General features: G+C 50.3%; 1 protein-coding gene across 3 annotated transcripts in view; it reads right to left on the bottom strand.

Moving 5' to 3' along the window:
- The window catches only part of RAB31 (RAB31, member RAS oncogene family), a 110,698-nt gene extending 104,542 nt beyond the window's left edge, over nt 1–6,156 (bottom strand). For all 3 annotated transcript variants that reach the window (XR_014326707.1, XR_014326708.1, XM_082853450.1), the window contains exon 1: nt 6,017–6,156. Coding sequence is in view for 1 of the 3 variants with exons in the window: in XM_082853450.1 (XP_082709576.1) it covers nt 6,017–6,055 (39 nt within the window). In the remaining 2 variants the exon portion in view is untranslated. The remainder of the gene's footprint in view (nt 1–6,016) is intronic.
- Between the last annotated feature and the right edge of the window lie 10,018 nt (nt 6,157–16,174).

Here is a 16,174-nt window from a genome sequence, read left to right as displayed (position 1 = left end):
AGCAAATGTAACACGTGATCCCTGACTGCATCCTGGATGTGAACTACACGACTGACACTATTGCTGTGTTCAACGTCAGAGGTGAGATGATGACGTTACAGTTGTGTGGGAGGAGAATCTCCTTGTCCCTAAAAGATACACACTGAAGACTGTAGGGGTGATGTGTCATAATGTCTGCAACTCACTTTCAGATGGTTCAGGGGGAAAAGCCAATATTTTTTGTGTACTGGAGAGAGGAAAGCAAGAGTGACAAAAAGTCATCCCTTCTGACTCCAGGTGAGAAGGCTATAGACATTCGTTCTACTGCTCTTTCAACTGCTTTGTAAGTTTGATGTTTTTCAAAATAAAACAGGAAAGGGGAGTTAAAATAAACGACCCCCTGCTAGAGGCTGTGGGGTCAGCAGGAGAGCCGTCAGCCTGGGAGTGGGAGGCGGTGCTCATCACCTCCCCACACCCTCCCACCACCTCAGCCTTCCAGAAAATAGAGTGAGATCCAGAGCCTGCTCTCCCAGTCCTGGGGTCCATGCCCACCTTTCCTTCCCTGTCCAAGCCCTACGTGTCCTTTGAAGCCCTGTGCAAATCCTTCCCACGCCAGGAGACCTTCCAGATGGCTCAGTTCCCAGCCCCCCACTGCACTTAACATAACCTGCATGTCTCCCGTGGCACCACGTGACACCTCCAGCATCCTTCTTGTCACCACGGCCACGGATGCTAGCTCCTGTCTTATCTGCCCAACCAGGAGCCTCTCCACCACAAGCGGGACTAGAACCCAGCCTCCCGACTTTCCACCTCCAGTAGAGCTGACACAGCACCTTATCCACCGCAGGTACTCAAGACAGATCTTGAGCAAAACCTTTTTGTCCCTCACCTGTCCTCACACCTGATAAGATGGACGACGGTCAATATTTATTGTCATCCTACTCTGTTCATTCTATTGGGCGTGGCTCCGTGGTGAGTGCTGTCGCAGGTATACTGGTGATGTCATTTAGTTCACGTGTCATTGTGTCCATGTCGTGGGAAAGGCAGAGCGCCTTGAAGACAGGGATCGTGGCTGTCCTGTCTACCTGCAGCCGCCCAAGCTCCCAGCATGAAAGAAGTGCTCGATAATCAGTGAACGACTGAGTGAAGGAAAGTCTATTCCAATTTCCAACACATATGACAAATTATAGAAACTAAGACAAATGAAAGTGTAATATGTACAGACACGGAAGCACCAAAATTAGTCTAACCTGTTGGACAAAACTGAATTTGAAGACCTGTTCTAATGCGTGACCTCAAAATCTTTTCATGTCCTGGCACCTTAAAATGTAAAGTTTTCTGTTTTCCAACAGCCAGAGAGCCTTGGAGCAGATCTCGGGGATACAACACACTCGCTGAAACAGGGACACTGGGCGGCGGTAGAGGTGGGGCAGCACGCCTGAGAGCTACAGACAAGGGCTGGGGAGGGACCAGAGACGTTTGAAAATGCTCCGCAGATGACGGATGCACACGCTGGGCTCAGGGTGAGATGCGGCCATACTGACCCTGAGCAGAAGAGGAACGAGGGCCTGGTGGAGCCCAGCAGCCCGGCTCGGGGGCTCCGTGTCACTACGCACCGGGCCCTGCTGGGAGACGTCCCACTCTATCGTGAGTCACCAACGCTAAACCACACTTTCCACAGGGGTTCAGTTTAATAGAGGAATCAGGTAAGAAACGAATTACTGTAAGTTCCTAGCCTCTCTGCATCCCCCCACTCCCCTCCCCACTTCCCCCGCAAAAAGAAATGCTAGTTTCTGGGAAAGGAAAAAAAAAAGGGTATGTGTGGTTTTTTTTAATTTTATTTATTTATTTTTGGCTGTGTTGGGTCTTCGTTGCTGCCCACGTGCTTTCTCTAGTTGCAGCGAGCAGGGGCTACTCTTCATTGCGGTGCGTGGGCTTCTCATTGTGGTGGCTTCTCTTGTTGCAGGGCACGGGCTCTAGGCTCGCGGGCTCAGTAGTTGTGGCTCGCGGGCTCTAGAGCGCAGGCTCAACAGTTGTGGCGCACGGGCTTAGTTGTTCCGCGGCATGTGGGATCTTCCCAGACCACGGCTTGAACCTGCGTCCCCTGCATTGGCAGGCGGATTCTTAACCACTGCGCCACCAGGGAAGCCCCTCAAAAATGAGTATGTTAACAGAATCTCAGGCTTGGACAGCAATGCTGATGGCTGCCTGGGCTGCGCTTCCCCATCCTATGCATTGTTCCTTCCACAAGGACCCCACGATTCACATAACCTTATGGAACACTTCCGGTAAGGAGCGCTCACCCTCATTCAGCCGGCTGTGCCGGCGTCCACAGCTCGGGCCAATCTGCTGGCTGTGAGCAGCCTCATGGGTGTTCGGGGGTCCCACAGCCCTTTCTCGTGAAGGTCCGGACAGGCTAGAAGTCCCCACTGCCCACATGTCACAGCACATCCCAGGGACTGGACTGCTCTGTGATGAAGCACTAAGCAGATTCTAACAGAGGCCAGAGGAGAGGCCTCACCAAGGCCCTGACGGTGGCCTCTTAACCATGCCACTCAGCTGTGGAGGAAGTGGCAGAGATCTCTAAACTGTCGTCAAGACAACCGAAGTCCAAATATAAATCTCTCAGGGATTCCATTCGGAAGCAGTTTTTAAGTGTACACACCCAGAGGAAATAATAAAAGACAAGAAATATCCTTTCCTCCTTCTCTCCCTCCCCCTCTCCCCCTCCTCTCCCCGCCCCCCCCCCACCTCCTTCCCCTCCTCTCCCTCCTCTCACTTTCTGCCACGTGGTGATGTGTTTTAAAAATGCATACTGGGAAGCTTTCCACCTTTGGGGTTGGAACAGCTGCTGCCTCAATATTGGTTTTGTTAGTTTTTGTTTTTTTTTTTAACATACTTTGCTGTTTTTAATGGAGTTGTTTTTAAGCTACATGTTTCATAATACTAGCTGAGATTCACAAAGCAGGATGATTGGCACTTTACTGGCAAGAATGAGACTCATGTGTCCGACGAGTCCAACGCAGACCCCCGTCAACACCCTCCTGCCCGGCTCACTTCCACGACAGCCCGGCTTATCCCAGGAAAGGGCACTCACGAAGGCTTGGGAGAAACACGACGAAGTCTACCCATGAAAGCAGCAAGGGTCAAAAATCTCTAACAGGTAGGCTAAATAAACCCTGCGCTAGCACAAAGCATACAGGGAATGTTCCACAGATGGCTGTGGTTCCATCCGAGAGCACTCACCAAAAGAAGTAAGATCAGACACGTCTAACATCAGGGCTCTGAAAGGCACAGGTACGTGCCACCTGGCCCACTCCACTGCCACCTTCTGCATATGACCCTCCGGTGGGGAACCTCCCGCCCCTCGAGGAGCAGGAGGCTTCAGCTGAGAGGGAGGAAAGCCTGCACCGCCCGTGCCAAACACAACCACGTGCCTTAAATGGGAAGCACGTCCCCAAGTAATCACTGAGGAACAGGGACCATCACCAGGCACAAAAGGACCAGCCCTCAGCCTCTCCAGTGAGAGAGCAGGGCTGCAGCTAAGTGGTCCTCATTCCCATCACCTTTTCAGCAGGGCCCAACAGACAGTGACGCCTACAGTGGGCATGGCTGCTAGGGCCTGGGTCAGACTGAGATTTCAGGGAGGTGGGGCGATGGCTAAAAACAGGAAGCTGAGGGCTGGCTGCATGCAAGACTTCATCCAGAAAAGACAGGCCTCCCACACAAAGAACAAAGGAGCCGGGACGCCTCTTAAAATTTTGAGAGGACGCTGGGTTTGGCACTGATTCCCTTTTCCAGCCGCGGATCCACAGGCTTCTCTCCCAAATCAAGAGCGCAGACCCAGCAGTTAGAATGGCTGTAGCCTCACCCAAGTGCTGTCTCACCCAGAGCATCGCCCTGTTTGGAGGAGCCGCTGAGAACATACCCTGTCACACACACCTTGCCCAAAACAGGACCAGCCAAACGGGGGGAACTTAAGACACATTAATCAGTGTGATAAAAAGATCACTGGCCCTTTCAAAGATTTCAAATAAGATGTCTTCCGACCTAAGCAAGACTAAAACCTAGAGCCACTCTCAAAAAAAGAAGGCCATGGATATGGTGTGATGGGATTGGAGCTTCAAGGTCTCCATCTGCTCAGAAACATCTTCTTGCTCTGCTTTGGGACCGTTCTTCCCTTCCAAGCCCAACCTCCTACCAACTGAGCCACTGCAAAGGACCAGCAAACAAGGAGAGGCACTGTCTCCAGGAAATCACTGAATGAGTGCATTCCATTCTTAGAGATGAGACAAAAAGAAGTATAGGGAGTTCCTCCAGCTTTATCATCTCCCAGGCTTGGAATCACAGGGTAGCAGGAAATAGTACCATGTATCTTAGGCGATCATCTGCTATAGTCCTCTGCCTTAAAAGGGAAGATGCTATTACGTCCATTTCACAGACGATGCAACTAAGGTACTCGTCCAAAACACCACAGCCAATGAATGGGAGAGAATGAGAACCCAGGCTTGCTGCCTCCGGGTACTGGGCTCTTTCTACCTGATCAGTTCCTTATAGAAGGAAACAGACTCACCCCTAAGTAGCAAAATTGCAAATAATTCATGCGGTGGGACAGGCAAGTCACTTCCGACGTCACTTATTCCCAAAGCCAATCCTGACTCACACAACACACGTCAAAGCTGCCTTTGATTCCTTGGGGTCCGACGTTCCTTCTGAGTCTTTGAAGGGCCTCCTTGAGGCTGAAATGATTCCTCACAAGGAAAGCATGCGATTCCTGGAATTTATGTCTGGCTTATGTTAGAGAGCCTGGCAGACGGTGCAACCTACCCCTGCAACACCGATAAAGGTCAACAGAGGAAGGCCAGAACAGCATCCCATCCAAATCCAGGCCATGGCAGAGCAGGAAGAGGGAGGGTCACAGGGAAGGAGGGGGCCTTTGCCTGATTCCCTGGAATTCGAGGCCAACCGAAGACCTAGTGTAAATGGGGATTCCAGCAAAGGACAGTGAGGGGAGACAGCCAAGAGCATCGCTCTGCCCCAGGTTCCAGAAGAGCCTAGAGGGAGCCCAGGCAGCCCCTTGGTCTGCGACAACCCAGTCCTAACCTAGAACCATTTCTTCTTTATCTACTTCTGCACATCCGTCTTGACAGACCAGTTAGTCCAACCTTTGCTGCTTTTTTCAGAAGTGGTTTTCTTGGGCGACCAGATCGGCAGAACACTAGGCATTCCTACCAAAAGCTGCTGAAAACAGGGCTTCAAACCAGCTCTTCCCAAAGAAGTAATTCTGGAATTTGATATGCGCACCCAAGAGGAGGAGACCCTTAACACCATCTGAATCCCCTGGGCGGTCCCCAGGGGCCTGTCCAGTGCCATCTGACAGGTCCGCACCACTTGGGTGTTTGTGTCTGTCTTTGTTTCTGGCTTCTTCCAAGTTTCTTCAGGCTCAGAAGGACCCACTTCGGGAGGGGAAGTGGGGACAGGGGAGGACTCTCTCATCTTGCCTTTATCCGCGGCACTAAAAGTTTCCCAGGCGCGGTTTTCTACCATCCGTTGTTCTCTCTTCACCTTCCCGCCGGTCATCCCCTCGCGCATTTTCTCACCCTGAGCTGGGCTTTCTTTTTAAACAAGTAAATAAACCAGTTGGCCCAGGGAGGCAAAAAGAGTCGGCGCCTTGGCTGAGGAACTTAAAGTTTCCGCCGGAAGGAAATTATTAAAGGCGAAGGAGAAAGCCCTCAGAGGTGAGGGCCGCGGCTCCTGTCCCCGCGGAGGGGTCCCGGGCGCCCGGCCCGGCCCGAGCAACTCCGGGGACGCGGGCCGGCGGCGGAGGGACGACGAGTCGAGAAAGCTCCCGTTCAGGTTCGGGCCCGGAACCAGCAGGGCCTGACGGGGAGAGGGCCCGGGGGAGCGGGAGAGGGGGTGCAGGGGACACGGGGGGAGCACGGACGGGGGGTGGGCAGGGGAAGTTGGGGACGAGGGAGGCGCGCCGACCAGGGGCGCGCGGACCGGGGTCCCCGGCGAATGGCGGCGCAGGACTTACCCCGAGGAGACAGACTTTGAGCTCCCGGATGGCCATCATGAGCTCGGGGCCGGGCCGGACAGGAGCTCAGCATCCTCCGGAGCCGCGCCGCGCCGCGCCCCGCCAGCTGGCGTCCTCCGGTCCCCGCCTTCCCCTCGCTCAGCCCGCGGGCGGATCCGCAGCCGCTGCTATTTCTGGGCCGCCGGCCGCGCCGCGGAGGGTCACGTGGCCGCCGCCGGCTCCTCCCGGGGCTGCGGGGAAACCTCGGCGGCCCGGCTTCTGGGAACGCCCCTGACGGCGTCAGCCACCCGGCCCCCAGCCCCCGGGCCTGCGGCGTCCTGGCACAGGGCCTCTTCCCACCCGCCGGCCGGCGGCCTCGGACTCGTCTCTGCAGAGCCCCCCTCCCCCTCGCCCGCACCCGACCCACGGGCTGCCGGCTGCAAGGCGCCCGGGGTGGAGAGAGGACCCGTCCCGCCTGGGGTGGGGGGGGAACCGGGCCCACGGCTGGAGACTGCATCCCCCTCCGGAAAGTGGGTGATGCTAGCCCAGGCCATCTGCGGGTAGCATTTCCATGTCATAAATGGCACTTGACAGAGGCTGGGCGGACGGGCAGGAGGGTCTGAGGGTGCAGCCCACCCTCTCCCGCAGTTCCTAATATCATGGGGAGGGGGCTTCAGTTTACCCCACGTAGTTTGTCACTCTCAGCCCTAGCTCATTTTTCTGTATGTAATCGAAATTGGTTCTAGAAGCTACGGTCTATTCCTCCCTCCAAAACAAGGGTGTCCGTGTCCGAAAAGGGAAGCGCTTTCTAGAGAGGAAGCTGCCATGCTCAGCACAGAAACGCTGCCACTTGCTGGGGCAGACACCCAGCCCTCAGAACGACGCTACAAACAGGGACCTTCTGCATCCTTCCGTGACCGGGAAACCAAGAAGCTCTGGCTTGAGACAGTGGAGGCGGGCTTGAGGAACTGCCGTCCCCTCTCCACCGTGGCTCACGTACCTCACCCACTCAGGCCACCTGTGTTGCTGCCATAGAAATGTCCGCCTTTCCGACATAGGTACCTCAGTTATTCATGTCATTTCAGATCAGAAAGAACTTTTTTCTTTAAACTTCATCCCCTAACCCAAACTCTCAGGCCTCTGTCCTGAGTTGCCAATTTTGATCGATGACATTTGTGGCCTCCAATGGACCACCCACCTTGACTATCTGGCTTTGTTCCTACTGAGGCCAGCACCCATGTAGTGCATACACTAGGGACTTCTGAATCAAGACCTCCAGAGAGAGAGAGAGAGTCTGGAGTCAAAATAGCCCTCCCCCCACCCCAGAAAAAAACCCTGACAGTTGGCCACGAAGTCCCCAGGGCAGTGGAGGCTTCCACTGGCTTGGGCAGGCTGTGGAGGATTATTCACTCACACAAACCTGGACTAAACTGTTCAAAAAGTAGCCATGGATGAAACACAGGTCCTGTTCAGCGTGAAGATTATTGTATCGGTACCTGTCCTTGGTTTAGTATCTAAAGCAAGGACAGAATGAAAAGAGGCCTGCCCAGAGTCACCCAGCCCTGGTCACAGGGCCTCACTGTCCTCAGATTCGCTGAGCAGAGAACAGCTGCCACACAGCTGCAGAGCTGTTGTGGTGAAGCAGCTCTGGTAAGGCCACGTCAAAGTGCTTCTTCCCTTTGGCCTTTCTTCTCACTTCCCCAAAGTCGCCAAACCAGTTCTCACTTCCCCAAAGTTGGCCAAACCAGGGTGGGAGGCTTTTCCATTAAAACTGCAATAGGTCACGGAGGCAGAACCATCCCCATGCAAGTGGGCTGGCAGAATTTCTCGTTGGTTCCCCTGCTCTTCTCACGACTCTTCCCATTCTTCTCGCTTCTCCACTAGCCTAGGTGTCTGCCAGGCTTGTGTGGTTTCTGGGTTCTCCCCAGACAGTCGCTGATCCAGGCCTTCTCCCCTGAGAATCACCCCTCTGTTTATTTTGCCCACACCTACCCCCTTAAAATCTCCTCACTTGTGTCTCATTCTGACCAGGCCGAGCGCTTCACAAAGTGCCAACCCTGGTCTGTCAACCGCACCACCCCCCTCATCAGCCAGGTCACCCCTGGGGACTTAAAAACTGGCCTCGTGAAAACCCTGGTCCCCATGATCACCCCAAGGTTGTGCACCATGCTCTCCCGGGAAGGAGGGACGGTGGCTGATCCAAGATGTGTTTGGGGAGTGTCAGGTCCTGGGTGGGTCTCAGCTTCCTAGAGGTATAATGTTCCCTAGGAATGCTGTCATTATACTCTAGGATTACTGTATGACGGGCCTGGCCTGACTCCTCTGGAATTCTCTGCAAATATGAAGAGGTTCTGATACAACTTAAGCAGGGATAAAAATCCAATGGTACATAACTGAGGATTTATCCAATTTTTAAAAAATGGAACATGCAAGGTTTTCTTATGTGACTTTTGTAAAGCAAAAGGTCATTGTACTAACCTGGATTTCTGCTTTTCTGCTGCCTTGAAGTCCTCAACGGCACCTACAAGATGCAATCGAAGTGTTCAGCACATCTTGCAAAAATGTGGCCCAAACCAGCCTCTTCTCTGCCCCTCTGGTGGAATCCATCAGCCTCCAGAAACCTGCTCAGGTTCCACTCATCCGTGAGGTCTCCTCCTGAGCTTGCCCATGCTCCGCTCACACCTCTCCTAGCACTGACTCAGCAACTCACCTGCCCTCCCGTCCCCAACAAGCGTCCTGCCCAGCGTCGTTCCAATAGAATGAGGCCGAGTTCAGTTCAGAAGCAAAGGAAAGCTTTATTCTTTGATCAAAGAATGGGGAGGTGGGAGCTCGTGCTCCAGAGCACGCGCTCTCCCAACAGGCCCGATTGGAGCTGCTTTAGCGGGGAGGGGGCGGGGTTCTCGCCAGCAGCGCAGGCGCAGCTGCTGCTCACGCCCCCCACCCCCATCGCAGTGCCAGGTGCTGCGTCTCTGCAGGCGACCGCCCGCCATCTTGAACTGAGTGCGCGGGAACGGACCTTCTGTGTAGCGCCCTGAGCTGAGGCGCCGGCGCTGCCGTTTTGCACCAGGAACCCTGGTCTGAAGGGCTGGGCACAAGGCCCCTGCGCGCGGTACCCTGGGAGCCAGCCGACTAGACTGAGCGCAGAGGAAACAAGGTTAGACTTTATCACCCACGTTCTATTTTTATTTCCCAGGAATTGTTAATGGACTTTACTGCTGACAAACATAATTAGCCAGTAAACCCCTTTTACAGCAGGTCAGGGTCTAAACTGTTACCCAAATGGAATTATCTGTCTGTATGAGAGGTGCCCATAGATGAAGCAAGGATCGTCTCTGTATCACCAGGGTGTGAAAATGACTAGAATTTTCTTTTAAAAAAGAAGAAGAGGGCTTCCCTGGTGGCGCAGTGGTTGAGAGTCCGCCTGCCGATACAGGGCACACGGGTTCGTGCCCCAGTCCGGGAAGATCCCACATGCCGCGGAGCGGCTGGGCCCGTGAGCCGTGGCCGCTGAGCCTGCGCGTCCGGAGCCTGTGCTCCGCGGCGGGAGAGGCCACAGCAGTGAGAGGCCCGCGTACCGCAAAAAAAAACAAAAAAGGTGATTAGAAATGGATCTTTTTACCTAGGACTTGTCCCAGCGGGGTCTTTGTCCTCTCATGCGATTCAAACGAGACTCCTGTTTGATGGGTCTGGGAGACCACAGTCGTCTTCATGACGGGACCCCAGGACTGGGGCATCCACATAACGGGATGGTTGACCTGGAATACTCACCCTGGACCTCATCTCAGAAGGTTCTGTGTGGGGATTTCTTCTAAAAGAAACAAGTAATTCACCAGCAAGTGTTTAGTGAAAGTCCACCACGGGACTGGGAAAACCACCCCATTCTTTCTTTAAAATCTAACCAATGACAGCCATAAAACTGATCATGTGTTTTGATCCAGCAAATCTTCTTTTGGACAATAACATGGAAACACACACAGAAAAGTGAGCAAATAGAAAGCCTGCCTGTGTGTGCACACATAAACATGCACACGAAGAGATACATTTGAGAAATCAAAAGTCGTCTCTGCTGAGATGGAGGAGTACAGCTGCATTAATTGTGGCATTAAAGGGGCAAAACAACTGAAATCTCTTAACATTTGGGAATGATTCAGCAGACTGGTGTCTTTACTCGGATATGTTTAATGGTGTGCAGTGGTATATGTCACTTAGGTATTACATGACGTGTGTATGATGTAGATTTAGAGAGACGTTTGTAGTAAATAAGTTCCTGTGAGTATAACGTGACCCCAAAATTGGGTCTGCATGTTAAACAGTAAAGCCACACCAGTTTGTTGTAACCCGTACTAAGGAGTGTGATTGCTCGATTATATGGTACCACTACTACCTACCTATTAGAATAGCAAAATCTGGGACAGTGACAACACCAAATGCTGACAAGGACGTGGAACAACAAAAACGCTCATTGCATTGCTGAATGCAAAATGGTGCAGCCACTTTGGAAGACGGTTTGACAGTTTCTTATAAAGCTAAGCATACTCTTAGCCTCCAATCCAAAATCACGCTCCTTGGTGTTTACCCAAAGGAGTTGAAAACTTATATCCACACCAAAAATCTGTACACAGCTGTTTATAGCAACTTTATTCATAATTGCCAAAATGTGGAAGCAAACAAGATGTCCTTCAGTAGGCAAATGGATAAGCTGTGGTCCATCCAGACAATGGACTATTATTCAATACTAAACAGAAATGAGCAATTAAACCATGAAAGACATGGATGAAACGTCAGTGCATATACTACGTGAAAGAAGCCAATCTGAAAAGGCTACATGCTGTATGATTATGACATTCTGGGAAAAGCAAAGCTATGGAGACAGTAAAAGGATCACTGGGAGTCAGGGGGAAGGGATGAACTGGCAGAGCACAGAGGATTTTTAGGGCAGTGAAAATAGTCTATGAAACTATAATGATGGATACATGTCACACATTTGTCCAAACCTGAAGAATGTACAACACAAAGAGTAAACCCTAATGGAAACTATGGATTTTGAATGCTTATCATGTGTCAGTGTAGGTTATCAATTGTAACAGTTGTACACTCTGGTGAGGGGTTTCTATAATGGGAGAAATTATGCATGTGTCAGTGTAGGGGGTATATGGGAAATCTCTGTACCTTCCTCTCAACTTTGCTATGAACCAAAAACTGCTCTTAAAAAAAAGTCTTTAGGGACTTCCCTGGTGGTGCAGTGGTTAGGAACCTGCCCGCCAACGCAGGGGACACGGGTTCGAGCCCTGGCCTGGGAGGATCCCACATGCCACGGAGCAACACGCGCACCTTAGCAAAGAGTAGCCCCTGCTCGCCGCAACTAGAGAGAGCCCACGCGCAGCAACAAAGACCCAACGCAGCCAAAAATAAGTGAATAAAAAATATTAAATAAATTTTTTAAAATTAAAATAAAAGTCTTTAAAAAAAAATAAGGAGGCCCAATCAGGCAATCCACAAGTTGGAAATGAATATATGAAGAAAATATTGAATTTCACAAGTGAGTAAAAATACAGATTAAAGCATTAAGAAACAATTTTCCACTTATCTAGCAAAGTCGTAAAACCTAGACCCCCATGCTTCTGTGAGTGGGACAGAAAGAGCAGTGCCCATTCAAGCTGCTGGGCTGCACTGGTTTGACCTTTTGAGTCACACATTCTTTCTTTATGTGTGTGTGTGTGTCTTTACATATGTTTATATATCTTTATATATCTTCACAGCCATTCTGTCACATGGGTGCCTTCATACGTCTTTTCTCTGGTGCAATATTTCTCTTTTACTTTCCATGAGCAAATTTATACTCATCAAGCGTATTTTTAGGTTCTGGTGGGGGAGAAGGATAAAGAGTCTGAAAGCTCTCTGCTCTTTGCTAAAAATACAACATTTACATACAGAGGATAAGGAGGGGAGGAAAAGGACCTGGAAGGTTAAGTCAGGGTCACTGGTGACATTCTCCCCTTTTGAACCTGAAAGTCTGGATGGGAGAATGACTCTTAACCATGAGAGAAAACACTTACTGAGTGTCGACTGCCAGCTGGGTACCACCGTGCCTAGCATCTCATAACAATTGTGTCACTTCCTCCTGCCTAGAAAAAGGTGCTATTGTCCTTGTGATCGAGACAAATGGTCTCTCTGAGGGTCTGCCCGCGTGGCCATGGCCGGGATTCCAGCCCAGACGGGTTATTCAGTGAGCCCTTTTACTACCACACCATGCATTGAACTGTACTTGGTTTTAGTTTGAGGCGTTGGCAGGGATATGTGGGTAAGAATGATGAGCAGAGCGGGAAGTAAAATATCAGGGCTGAACTTAGAGAATCAAGAGTTAACTGCAAAGACGAGAGAGAGAGTCAGTGCCAGCTGGCGTGTTCACACGCTCACTGCCATTGGTACAGGTCCCACTTCCACCTGTTGACTAGAAGCTCAGAGGGGACCAGGTCAGCACCTGGAACATCTTGGAATTCTCTGCAGGGCTGGCGAGTCACTCCCAAAGAGTAAAAATGATATCATGTCTATGAAACACAACATTTTCCACTCACCAGATTATTCTCACTGCCATGGAGCTCTTACCTAAAGAGCAGACAATAAACTCAGCAGTGATATTCGGGATGGTTAATTTTGTGTCTCAACTTGGTGAGGCCATGGTACCCAGATGTTTGGTCAAACATTATTCTAGTGATGGGCGTGCTGTAGTTGTATACAGAAGGGGAAATATAATGTTGTACACATGAAACATATAATGTTATAAACCAATGTTACCTTAATAAAAAATAAATTTTAAAAAATTATTCTTGATGTTTCTGTGAAGGTATTTTTAGATAAGATGAACATTTAAGTTAGTAGGCTTTGAGTAAGGCAGATAACCCTCCATAGTGTGGGTAGAACTCATCCAGTCAGTTGAAGAACTTAATAGAGAAAGACTGATCACCTGGAGGAAGAAGGAATTCTGCCGCAGCCAGCCTTCAGACTTGAACTGTTACTCCACTCCCAGTCTCCAGCCTGCTGGCTGACCCTACAGATTCCTTACAGTACATCTCGCTCTATCTATACATCCTATTGATTCGATTTCTTTAAAGAATCCTAACTAATACAAAACTGATTTTTTCTTTGCCCTGAATCTGCCACCCAGTGGCATACATACTGGTCCTGACTCTGTTTCCCCAGATATTAACCAGGCACCCACTGTGCACCTGACACGAGGCCAGGAGCTAGAGATGCAGAAGGTCGGCAAGGAGGCCCTGGCATCAGGAGGCCACAGTCTGAACTCACCTCTGGCCTTGACCCTTTGAAGAAATCCACTGTTTCCCCAACCTCCAAGGCTGTGGCCAGAGTGTGAGAATTCATGAATATACATGTCGGTTTGGGCCACATCAGTGTTGTGAGGAGAGGGCAATAATGATTGAAAAATAAAAATTGGAGATAAAAGATCCAGGTCCAAAGCAGAAAAGACGTGGCCTGTGAGGTTGAAGCCAGTGACCAGGAAGTGTCAGAACTGGAGAGAAAGGGCTGGCGCAGAAGCAGAGATGAGTCATTCAGAGTAAAACAGCCAGGCTTCGTATGGGGTGTGGACCCCAGGAGGAGAAGGCACCGCTTGGGTAGACTCCACAGACAGCACCACCAGGCTGGCCAGAACCTGTTCAACCGCAGTGTGCAGCCTGACTCAAGCGCACCATCCAGAGAAGTGAAACAAAAAAGGCATTACTTCCTCACCATCCAAGGGAATTGAGAGAGAGGGCTGCAGCCCAGACCAGGAATAGAAAACAGTTGTGTTTAAAAAATGAGAGAAACAATATAAGGCCAGAATAACACGGCTGTGTGCTTGCACCTTGGCGCCATGGATGAAGTACAGCGGCACACAGTAGATGCTCAATAAATGCTGGCTGAGAAAATGAATGGATGAACGAATGAAATCCTGAGACATGCTGACAGCTCAATGAAGGAAAAACCCAAAGAGAAGTACAAGAGGGAAGGCTGGATACTGTGGAGGAGGTCTCTGGAGGAAACCGTGGAGTGGTTCTCTTGGGTGGGAGGTGGACAGTCACCACTTCCGCTCGGGACACCTCATTTCCTCACGCCCTTGCCCTCTCGAGTCTCTCATGTCTGAGACCCAGATCTGTCCCAAAGCTCAGGCTCAAACCAACCCCTCTCAGTTATTCCTGGTGAAATTATACTAGAGCTGGTACTCTCCTTTTTCTCCTCCTTTAAAATATGTTTTAATTATATAAGTAATATCTGGATATTTATTGAAAATTTCTAGAAACTCTAACAAGAGGGAAATCATATTATTTTCATCATCCAAAACACACACACATACTCACATAGTCAGTTATTTCTGATCTTTTTTTCTCTGTATAAAGTTGTATCCTGAAACGGTTATAACCACTCTAAATATACAAATTTGCATCTTTTATCTGTTGGAATTATCAATATTTTATTGTGATATAACCTAATTTTGTAAGAAATATGATGCTGGGTTTTTTTTTTTTTTATCATGGTAAAAATGCACATAACGTAAAATTTACCATTGTTGAGCTTCCCTGGTGGCGCAGTGGTTGAGAGTCCGCCTGCTGGTGCAGGGGACACGTGTTCGTGCCCCGGTCCGGGAGGATCCCACATGCCGTGGAGTGGCTGGGCCCGTGAGCCATGGCTGCTGAGCCTGTGCGTCCGGAGCCTGTGCTCCGCAACGGAAGAGGCCACAACAGTGAGAGGCCCGCGTACCATAAAAAAAAAAAAAAAAAAAAGAAAGAAAGAAAATTTACCATTGGTGACATTTAATGCATTCACTATGTTGTGACTCTCACCAGGATCTAGTTCCAGGACAATTTCATCACTTCAAAAGGAAACCTCATATACTCCAATAAAGATGTTTAAAAGCATAAAATATAAATTTTTTTTAAAAAAAGGAGGGCTTCTCTGGTGGCACAGTGGTTAAGAATCCTCCTGCCAGTGCAGGGGACACGGGATCGAGCCCTGGTCCGGGAAGATCCCACATGCCGCGGAGCAGCTAAGCCTGTGTGCCACAACTACTGAGCCTGTGTTCTAGAGCCCATGAGCCACAACTACTGAGCCTACGTGCCACAACTACTGAAGCTCACACTCCTGGAGTCTGTGCTCTGCAACGGGAGAGGCCGCCGTAGTGAGAGGCCAGCGCACCGCAGCGAGGAGTGGCCTCTGCTCGCCGCAACTAGAGAAAAGCCCTCGTGCAGCAATGAAGACCCAACGCAGCCAAAAATAAATTAATTAATTAAAATTAAAAATTTTTTAAAAAAGGAAACCTCGATCCCATTAAGCAGTCATCCCCCACCCCCTCATCTCCCCAGACCCTAGTACCCACTAATCTGCTTTCTGTCTCCATGGATTTGCTGACCTGGGTATTTCACATAAATGGAATCATAGGATATGTGGTCTTTGGTGACTGGTTTCTTTCACTGAGCATAATGTTTTCAAGGTCTGTCCATGTTGTAGCCTGTGTCAGCACTTCATTCCTGTTCATGTGATCCTGTTTTAAATTCTACTCTTTGGCTCAAAAATCTTGTATGGTTCCCCATTGCCTACCCTGATAAAAGTCCAATCTCGTTCACGTGGCATTCACTCTTCTGCAGAATCCTGCCTGCCCGTCTTACCTGCACCAACCCACTCTACTTTCTCACTTCTGTACCTTTGCCTAAGCCCCAGTCTCTGCATCTCTAAACCCCTGGTCTGCAGACAAGCAGCAGCAGCATCCCCTGGGAAACTGTCCTAAACGCAAGTTCTCGGGCCCCTCCCCAGACCACTAAATCAGAGTCCAGATTCTGTCTTTCGACAAGCCCTATGGGTGATGCTGATGTACACTGAAATTTGAGAATGTTTGGTCTCAATCACGTCACTCCTCAAAGTCTCATTCGTAGGCTGCGCCCTGAGCCCTGCTTTCCCTCTCCTCTTACCTCCTGATGGACATCATCCTACATCCTTGAGAGGATTTCTCACTTTTTACACTGTGTCGTAGCTGTGTCTCCGTTAGTGGACGTCACCTGAATGATATATTTCATCTAAACCCTGAGAAGGAGGTTGGACAAGGAGACCCTGAAGGTTGTCTCTGGCTGAGATTCTGGGCACGAGCTCCCAAGGGCAGCTGTGGAACTTTCTTGTACCCTCCGTCGTACT

The sequence above is a fragment of the Leucopleurus acutus genome (assembly GCF_964270905.1).
Source record: "Leucopleurus acutus genome assembly, chromosome: 13".
In the NCBI taxonomy this organism is placed as follows: domain Eukaryota; kingdom Metazoa; phylum Chordata; class Mammalia; order Artiodactyla; family Delphinidae; genus Leucopleurus; species Leucopleurus acutus.
This window is presented reverse-complemented; position numbering and strand designations above follow the sequence as displayed.